Raw genomic sequence first — 10,054 nt, 5'->3', positions numbered from 1 at the left:
GATTGGATTTTGGCCTCAGGGATAGAATACAATGACATATATATTAATATGGTATTTAAAGGGCGCGGGGGGGAGGGGGGGGGGGGGTTCTAATTCCTAGAAGGTCCTTGAAATGATTTATCAAGTCTCGATGTGGGCCGTTGTTTTCCATCATGAAACTCTCTACGCTGCCGGATCATAAATATGCAACATATACACGTACATATACAATAGCTGCCTGTCTCTTTAAGACGATGTGTTGAGAAGTTCAAGTCGGGGTCACTCGAAGTTCCTGCCCTCGATTTTACCTTTTAGTTTTATTATAGACTGACATCACACGGGGCGCTAAAACACTTAGGGCGCATAGAGGCTCCATTATCATCCCGGTGCGCGTTATTGCTCCGACTCAAAAATAGCAAAAGGAAATTACTAGAGAAAAAAAAATTTAAAAAAAGGAGGAAACTGATGCTGGTCTAAGCACGTATTTTTTTTTAACAGGAGGGGATGAGAAAGAGTGGAGAGGAGGGGCAGAGAGACACAGGGAAAGAGGGAGAGAGGGAGGAAAGAAGTGGGTGGGAGGACGGACCTAAGGAGCGACAAGAAATTCATATCAATTAATAATCATAAAAAAAGCGCTGGCAGACGCGCTCGGAAAACTGGCATGGTTTTTTGGAGGCTGGCAGTTCAAAGCTGAAACGTCAGATATGACTCCTAGAGACTGCTGAGATGATCATTAAGGGAGACTTAGATCGGATGGCAGAAGACATCGGGCATGCAGGTAAGAGCTGCTGCACGCACGCAGGGACCCGACACAAGAGCAGGGCAGAGGATGACATTTAGGGGTTTTATTCAGCAAACTGAGAGTTGTGTGCTGTCAGATAGGGAATATGTTTTTGTTTGTATTCGATCGCTGATATATTTGATTTCATGCATGGTTTCACCTCGTTCTTTATTCCAGTGTTAAGTTTGTGATCGGAAAGAAAAGGCTACCGCTTGGCTTATTCAGATTTTTACGCATTTTATTCTAATCGATTTTTTCTTCAAATAACAATTCATTATGTATAGACCAGTCAGTAAATCGTTGGAATTATTCAGGATTAGACAAATCTAATGTTGGATTTAGATTGACATGTCTTGCCTTGCCTCTAATAACAGAAAAAAAGTTTCTTGTACGAAACAAGACAAGCCTCTTTCACTGTACAGAATTAAATTGTTATGTTTTTTAAAGTAGACATTTAAACTCCGATTCGTTGTAAAAGGTAAAGGGAACATCGACCTCTGTTAAAAGGGAACTTCAGCTTGTTCAATAATCCTATAATAAATGTAAGAAGGAAACTACAGCAAAATCACGATGTCCGTTTTTGAAGTTATAAAATGGGCCTGTCACTGCGCGTCACAATGTCACTACTGAGTTCAGACGAACATGGAAGTATTAACGAATATTAAAAAAATATATATATAGGCTATTAATAATTTTGTTGTGCATGCATTTCTGTTTTCTTTTATTTAACTTATGGATAGGCTACATGTATACACGTATGAAAGAGATGCTTCTTAAAGCTGTTGACAGGTCTGAAGGAGAAACAGCTGTCGGATAGTCTACACCTAAAAGTAGAATGAGCTGAAAACGCTCTGTTGGTGAAGGTGATTTAGGGCTCATTTGGCGAAGATAAGGTGGAAGGTTTGAGGGAAGTGGAGTAGGAGAGATGGATTGACTTGTGATTCGGTTTACTTTTCAAACATGAGAAGAGCAGTCACACCGTAAAGAGACATGGTGAGGACGGGTCCTCTCGGCAACGTGAGGTGCTCAGCAATGCCATCAAAAGACGAGCCTTGAACTTTCAATGTTGTCCTCCATGCGCCTTTACGCGTGCAAATAAAACTTACATAAGTTTACAAATGTATTTTATTATTTTTAATAAATACATTGTATATCCGTTATCAAAGTTTCGAAGAAGAAATACGTGATTCAGATACATTGTATTGCAATTGAATAATATGCTGTTAAGATTGTAATCACATAAAGTACAACTTACTTCTTAATACGTTAATTATTACAACATTTTAATTATGTGATTAGGGCATACGTGATCTGCTTTTTAATTCAACACTTTTTTTCATCAAAATTGAGAAGCGGCGTTGCTCTCACACCCCCGACAATATTTTATAGTCTGATGATTTTTCTTAGACGCGCGAGCGCAGCAATCAAACAGGAAGCTGACACGAGACTCTTCGTGATGTTCACTGACCCTGACTGAAAGTCAACCTTTGAACCCATCATGAGTTCCTACCACTCGATTAGCACCTTAGGGAGCAGTTTATCCAACGTAAACGTGAAATTACCTCACCTAGGCTATTAAATGACCCCCAGAGCTTCTCAAGCCTGTTTTGGTCTCATGTGAGTCACAAAAATGACAACCAAATTTAATAAATTAGTTGCATAAAAGTAATGAAAAACTGCAAAAAAAACTATTTATCTGCTAAATTTACACTGACTTTGTGTACTGCAACTTTACCACCATAAATTGAACATGGACTTAAATGGGTTCTGAAATAAACAAGGCGGCTTGAGCATCAGAAGCATACAGAAATTAAAGAAAAATCAAAAGTCAACACAACGTTTTAAGCAGATGCCTGCAGTGTTTATGTGACTGAGGCTGCATGTAGAGGTAGGAAGCTGAGTCTCCCGCTTTACGCCAAACCACACAAGTGACAAAACAGACCAAAAACAGGCACAGCGACTATCAATCTAATGCAAATAACTGAATGCACCGACATTAACTACATCCCCATCATCTAAGTTCTCCCTCAGCATGTTGACGGGTCATTAAAAAGGGAGGCTATCAGATTAAGACAGACATGCACCCCTGGGACTGGAGTTAACCTCCTCTCAGGGCGACTGTGATGTGTGTGTGTGCAACCCGCAGAAATGATTTAATTTAGCTCATTTAACACAACAAAACAACAAAACAAGCTGCAGCTCAGGCTTTGAATGCCTTTACGAGAATCTTTTAAGGGGCAGGCCTGCTTTACGACGTGTTCTCTGACTGAATAGATTTGCAATCATAGATGGCTTCCTAGCAGGATGCAGAGCTCACACATGCCTCCCAGATCAAGAGTTTTTATAAAACATGTTTTACTGTGGTCTTTCAATTTTTTTTGTCTTCAGGCTACATCAAACAGTGAGCTCAGACATTTTAAAAGGCATGTTGTACTGTAGACTCTCAAAAGACTTATTTTGATCACAGCACAGGATTTTTGATTTTTTTGTTTTGATAGGAAACCCACAGCCGCTTTGACTATTGTTACCACAACACTACAAAAATAATAATTTCTATGTATGCACAGCACGTTGTAGGTGCACAGAAATGTTGCTGTGTGGGGAGAGATTTTTTTTCTTGTACCACAATAGATTGTATCAAATTTGTAAGGGTTTATTAAATATGGGTTTAAATGTTTCATGCGCTTTGCATTAGGATATCTATGCATACATCAGAATATAAAGGAGGCTTCGCTTTCTGTTATGCTTTGTGATGTAATTGGACCGTGACGCATTATACGGCACTGTGGCTGGCATACAGACGAGAATATACACTGATTGTGTGTGTGTGTGTGTGTGTTTGTGTGTGTGCGCGTGTGAGATTGTGTGTGTGTGTGTGTGTGAGAAAGAGAGACTACACAGTATAGTATGTTACCATGCTCTGCCCCAGTAACAGTGAGCTGGACACCCCTTCCTTAATACAATGGAGAGACTCTGAAAAAGTTCATCACGTTGTGGAAAGTACTTGGCCTATCCCTCATATCACACTCATTTCTAAACACGCTTGATCTGACCGACGATGAAATTTATAGTAAAATATGACCGTTGAGTAATCAAAGCCAGACAAAAACCAGAAGTGGAAACACTTTAGATGACAACTCTGGACATGATAGAGGGTGAACGCATCTAAACCTTCCATACCAGTCTTTTTATTTTTAATAGTCTTTTATTTTATTTTTGCGATCAGATAATAAGTAATACTAGGAACACGGGAAGGCCCCTTTCCAAAATAAGAATCCAAAATTAATACTTTTTTATGAATGCTATTGTATTTAAAGACATGTTTATATATTTCACACTTATGACTATTCTCCACATGAGCACAAGCTCGACGTTATGCTTATTATGGCTTCATTTTCCGTTTAATCAGTGTTGACATCTACCCCCCAGATACTGTAGTTCTGATGCTGCTGATCCTGCATCCACAAAAATAAAATGTTAAAATGACATTAAGGAGTGACCTACAGACAGCAGTGCATTGCAAGAGAAGAACATAGATGCATCCTTTTATTTCTTAAAAAATCTTTCCAAAATTCCTTTGCGTTTTAAATTTAGATTCATACTTCCCTATTCGTGTGCTGAGTGTGTACACTGAAAGAAATAAACAAGAAGTGAATGAGCTGGTGTCAGGAAGACCATGATCAGACAGATGACATGATATTTATTTAGTTGCTTGTTTCCCATCAGTGAGACTAAGTCCTTGGGGGATAGTTTGAGACGTTTAATCTAAGTAAACTATCCTCAAATGCTACTAGCTGAACAATACATGGGGTTTCATGCGTGCAGCTGATATAGTTTATTTTAGGCTTGAGGGGAACAATTAGTGTTGATATTTCAGTTGAATGAATGTGTGTGTGTGTGTGTGTGTGTGTGTGTGTGTGTGTGTGTGTGTGTGTGTGTGTGTGTGTGTGTGTGTGTGTGTGTGTGTGTGTTCATTAGATGAAGCTGGAGCTCATCTCAGCGAAAAAGAATTGAAGCATGTAACGCTGATTTACATCCAGTGCGCTCAGTGTTCCTTATATGACTGGGCAGAAAGCGGAGCTGAAGGACCTCGCTTTTTTTGGATGTGTCTTGCTCCCGCAGGTTTATACCTGCTGTTCATCATACTTGTGTAACATTCATACTTGTGTAACATTCATACCCTGCTCTGTTTAAAACTTTGCACACCACTTTTGGAACACTTTTATCAGGAAGCCAGCAGTTACAAAATATAGATTTGCGGTTGTCTGAATTTGGTTCATACTCTCTCTTTGCTCGCTGCAGAGGAAGTGATTGCGCAGACTTCAATTCCTGATAATGAGAAAACCACTGCAACAGTTCACCTTTAGCAAAAGTTCACCTATACTGAGTTTCCTTCATGTGCACTTCCCACACATAGGTCGCACACTGGGCATGTTGAATCAAGTGACCTCCATGACTCTTTACGTATTTGAGGCATGAATTACACATTTATTAGTAAACATGCCCAAAATAAAACTGCATAAAGATTTGTGTTTCACAATTAAATATGTACTTAATAATTAATTCATCTATATTAATCCTCAGAAAATTTATCATTAAGCAAAGGCTATTAGAGTTTCCATTTTACCCCCCAACTTTTTGCTTTTTTTTTGTTAATGTTGTTGCCACTCAAATCTCTCCAATATATTTTATTAGTATGTAAACCGTGAATTTTTCAAGATTACTTTAGTGCACCAATAATCATTCTTGTGATACAGAAAATGACAAATTAATGTTTTTTTTAATGTATTGAAACGCTGACTGCTGCATGACGTTTTACAGATATCTGTTGTTTCAGGTGGCGGACTGAAGACGATGCTGGATGCCATGGATGTTCCAAGTCATGCTAGGGATCTCCTCCTGCAGCTCAACAGCCAGCGTACCAAGGGCTTCCTGTGTGATGTTATCATTGTTGTGCAGAACGCGCTCTTCAGAGCTCACAAGAACATTCTGGCTGCCAGCAGCCTCTACTTGAAATCTTTGGTGGTCCATGACAATCTCATCAACCTTGACCACGAGATGGTGAGTCCAGCCGTCTTCAGGGTCATTCTGGACTACATCTACACAGGCCGCCTGAGTGAGGGAGACCCCACCTCTCCCACTGAACCAAATCTAGGGGCTGTATTGGCAGCAGCCAGCTACCTTCAACTGCTCGACTTAGTGGCTTTGTGCAAAAAGAAGCTGAAAAGAAGTGGCAAGTACCCTCCTCGCCCAGGTCCTGCATTTCTGCCCTACCCAAAGATGGGGCCCAATAGTATGGGGTTAGTGGGTGGCAGATACAGGCTTCCTACTCCTGTCATTCAGCCGTGCCCTCCAGCAGGAATTTTGAATAACCATGCAAACCGGGCACCACCACTAGAGGAGCTAGTTCCCCATCGACTAGCCATTCATGCTGGGGAGCTGTATGCTCCCACCTCCACCCAGGGCTCTCAGGTGTTCGCGCCTCTGCAGTCAGTTCTCCCTGTCCAGCTTGGGCGTTCGGCCCACCCGGAGAGGAACTGCTCCCCCAACTATGGCCTTGACCTCTCCAAGAAAAGTCCCAACTCCCAGTCCCAGCACACGCCCTCTCACTCTCGTCTGGCAAACGCTCACAATGACGAGGAGCGGGACGGGACCCTGAGCGGCCGCACCAGTCCCATGCAGGGGACCAACGGGAGAGCCCACCCCGCAGAGAAGATGGAGTCCAGCGACCAGGCCGGCTCCCTCACTCCTCCACCTTTCCCCCATCTCAACCAGCCCCTCGGCCCCCACCTTCCCCACCTGCACCGGTCAGGCTCCCAGGGCAACGACCGCTACCCGTGTCCCCCCAGCCCCGACACCCCCACGGAAGGCGGGGAGCCGGGCAGAGAGATCGGCAACATCTACTGCTGGGTAAAACACGAGCCACAGTCTTACACAGCTGAGGATGAAGACGAGGACGAGGATGAGGAGGAAGGGGGCGAGAACGGAGAGCGGCATCACCATCACAACCACCACAAGGCCGGTGGGGAGGAGAGCGAGGGGGCCGACGACAAGAGCGGCTCGGGCACAGAGGAGACGGGCAGCAGCGAGGGCCGCCCGTCCCCCCCTGGCTCCATGGGGAGGTTCCACATGCCCTATGATCCCGAGAGCTTTGGGGACAACCTGTACGTCTGCATTCCCTGTGACAAGGGCTTCCCCAGCTCGGAGCAGCTCAACGCGCACGTGGAGACGCACACGGAGGAAGAGCTGTACGGCAACTCCGGCGGGGAGATGGGGAACGGCAACAACGGCGGCTCCAAAAACATGAGCGGCGTTACAAACGGCTACGGGGGCCTGAACAGCAGCAACAGTGTGTCCCACCTGGAGAGCAAGTCCGGCCAGGGCCTGGGCGTGGGGGGCCTCGGGGAGATGATCCGGCCCTATCGCTGCTCCTCCTGCGAAAAGTCCTACAAAGACCCTGCCACCCTGCGCCAGCACGAGAAGACCCACTGGCTGACCCGGCCGTACCCCTGTAGCATCTGTGGCAAGAAGTTCACGCAGCGCGGCACCATGACACGCCACATGCGCAGCCACCTGGGCCTCAAACCCTTCGCCTGCGACTCCTGCGGCATGCGCTTCACCCGCCAGTATCGCCTCACCGAGCACATGCGCATCCACTCGGGGGAGAAGCCCTACGAGTGTCAGGTGTGTGGAGGGAAGTTCGCCCAGCAGCGTAACCTCATCAGCCACATGAAGATGCACAGCAGCGGGGGGAGCGCAGGGGGCCTGACCCCGGACGGCAAACTCAAGCTGGACTTTTCCGAGGGCATCTATCCTCTGAGTAAATACGCAGCAGAGCACCTGGGGCTGAAGCAGGAGAAAGCCAACGAGCTTCTCCTCCAAGCCCAGCAGCAACTGGTGGCCGACGCCAAGGCCATGGAAAGCCTCTACCCGCACCTGGGCCTCTCCCACGACAAGATGGACGTGCTGGGCCAACCACTCCCCCTTCCCCAGCAGGCCCTCTCCGATGCCCGAACCATTGACCGCTACTCACCCAGCTAAGACCAAAAATGACCTGTATAAATGGCCAATCACCTATAGGTCGTCTGTTCACACACACACACACACACACACACACACACACACACACACACACACACACACACACACACACACACACACACACACACACACACACACACACACACACACACACACACACACACACACACACACACACACACACACACACACACACACACACACAACTTGCAGTATTCTAAAGCCATTCACCTCAACTCACTATCTCCTCTGCACCTCAGACTCAGGCCAAAAGGAACCGGTCTGCGAATGCACACCCAACTGTGTAGACTGTAAGTGCCTTTCTATGCATCTAATGTATCTTAAAGTGCCCCTTCATAAAGGAACTCTGTGCTATTCCGTAACCAAGGGACACTCACACAAAGAAGTACAGTATTTATGTACAGTGTATGCAAACAAACTTTAAAATCAATCACAACCATTGAGCCAAAGTTAATTTCTTAAAAACATAAAACAAAAGAGAAAAACAAAGAAAAAAAACAAAATTAAATTGTTTTATTTATTTTTGTACATTGGTAAAATCCAAAGAGAAACTGTTGCAATCTTACCCTAAACCTGTGTACAAAAAGGTTGTGTACAAAAAAAAAAGCACATAAGGACAAGATTCAGGGTTTCAGTCCAGACTTGAGCGGAACTTTTACCAAATGAATAAGCCAACTCTTCTGGACTTTAAAGTAAAAAGGGGATTTTTTTTCCTTATTTTTTTCTTTTCTGCTTTTGGGGTACTGGACAATTTATGTATCCCCCTCTCCGGCTTCTCCAAATCATGTTCCTGCTTCCCAAGTCGCAAGGAAGTGACTCAACGATAAGAGCATTTGCTTCAGCAGTTTGGTAAATCTCCTCTGCTTTATTTCTTCCACTTTCTTTTCTTCTTTTATTTTTTTTAAAGTAACCCACTCCCTTACATATTTGTGCAGATAAAGGGCTCATGCTATGTGACGGCATTGGTAGCTTGATCAACCTTTACCACTCTGCTAAAACTTGAGCTAAAAAGTTCCTTTAGTGTTTTGACTGTAACATCCCTTTGGCTTTCGGTTGTTATTGAGATGCAGTAAGCACAGCCCTGTGATCTCATAGCTGGGACGCGATTGCACATACCCAACTGATGACACACACTAATCCCTGTTTCGTGATGAGTGTGGCTTCATCTCATGGTGTGTGTAGACTAAGCATGGGTGTTGCCCCTGAAATTGTGTTATATTTACAACTGTGGGCTGCGGCCGGGCAGCGAGGCAGGGACCGGGTCAGAGCTAATGACACAGAAATCTGTCATTTACTGTCAGGAGCAATTACTCCATCCACAGCCGCTTGATGGTTATTAATCTGCGTAGCGACAGGAGTCAGTTGCCGGGGGGTTTGCCGTTCCAATGTCTGACCCCTCATTTGACCTCCCTCACCCTGTAGTCTGTCGTCTGGGAGCCCTGCTACTGTTGAAAGCTGCCAAAGTGAACGCTACACTCGGCCCTTTGCCTTAAATTGTCCCCCTCCCTTACACACACATACACACAAGACACATAGCGAGCCGCTAATCTGTCCACGATAGGAACATAAGAAGGGGTTTGTGGGTCTTTTCCACTGGAAGCCAGCGCACCCCAGCTGCTGTGCCTCAGTAATCCCTGTGAAATCTCACTTTCTCCTGGACAATTCGCACTACTCGCCCGGCGTGATGTCCCATTTCATGCCTGCCATCTTACCCCCTCTGATCCACTTATTAAAGTCATGTCCAAAAGCCTAGCAAATGTCTCCCGGCCTCGCCTCCCTTCCCCTATACTAGTATCAAATGCGGTAACAAAGAATGACATATTTCTGTGTTGGCTGACCAGCGGTTCCTCCAGCTTGAAAACAAAAGAGCACTTAAAGGTTGCGGGTAGACGGCACATTTTTGTCTTTCAGCATTTATTCCAAAGAACATGCTGGCCTTTTCCTTTTTTTTTTCTTTCTTTCTTTTTTTTAAAAAACTTTTCCTGGTTCTAATTCAGATTAGAAATGACTGACCACTATAGTGCCAACGCCAACCTCAGTGGGTGAATGTGAAGACTGAAGCCATAAATACACTGTGATAGACGTAGTGAATTTTAAAGGCTTACAAAAATACAAGAGACATTGTGCCTGACTTTTTGGGATTGTTTTTTTTTTTTTTTTGTGTAACAATAATTGAAAAGCTTTCTTCTCTGTAGCATATGATCATATCAAACATGTTGTTTTCTGTCACTT

The 10,054-nt window shown here is 44.5% G+C and overlaps 1 protein-coding gene across 1 annotated transcript; it reads left to right on the top strand.

The window, feature by feature from the left end:
- Positions 1–705: 705 nt before the first annotated feature.
- On the top strand, positions 706–7,801 carry hic1 (hypermethylated in cancer 1; the record flags this gene model as incomplete). The annotated part of the gene is made up of 2 exons (XM_080053945.1): positions 706–757; positions 5,598–7,801. The coding sequence occupies 2 exons, from the start codon at positions 706–708 to the stop codon at positions 7,799–7,801; spliced, it is 2,256 nt and encodes a 751-aa protein (XP_079910071.1).
- Between the last annotated feature and the right edge of the window lie 2,253 nt (positions 7,802–10,054).

This window comes from Ammodytes marinus (assembly GCF_949987685.1).
Source record: "Ammodytes marinus genome assembly, chromosome: 3".
Classification (NCBI taxonomy): Eukaryota; Metazoa; Chordata; class Actinopteri; order Uranoscopiformes; family Ammodytidae; genus Ammodytes; species Ammodytes marinus.
This window is presented reverse-complemented; position numbering and strand designations above follow the sequence as displayed.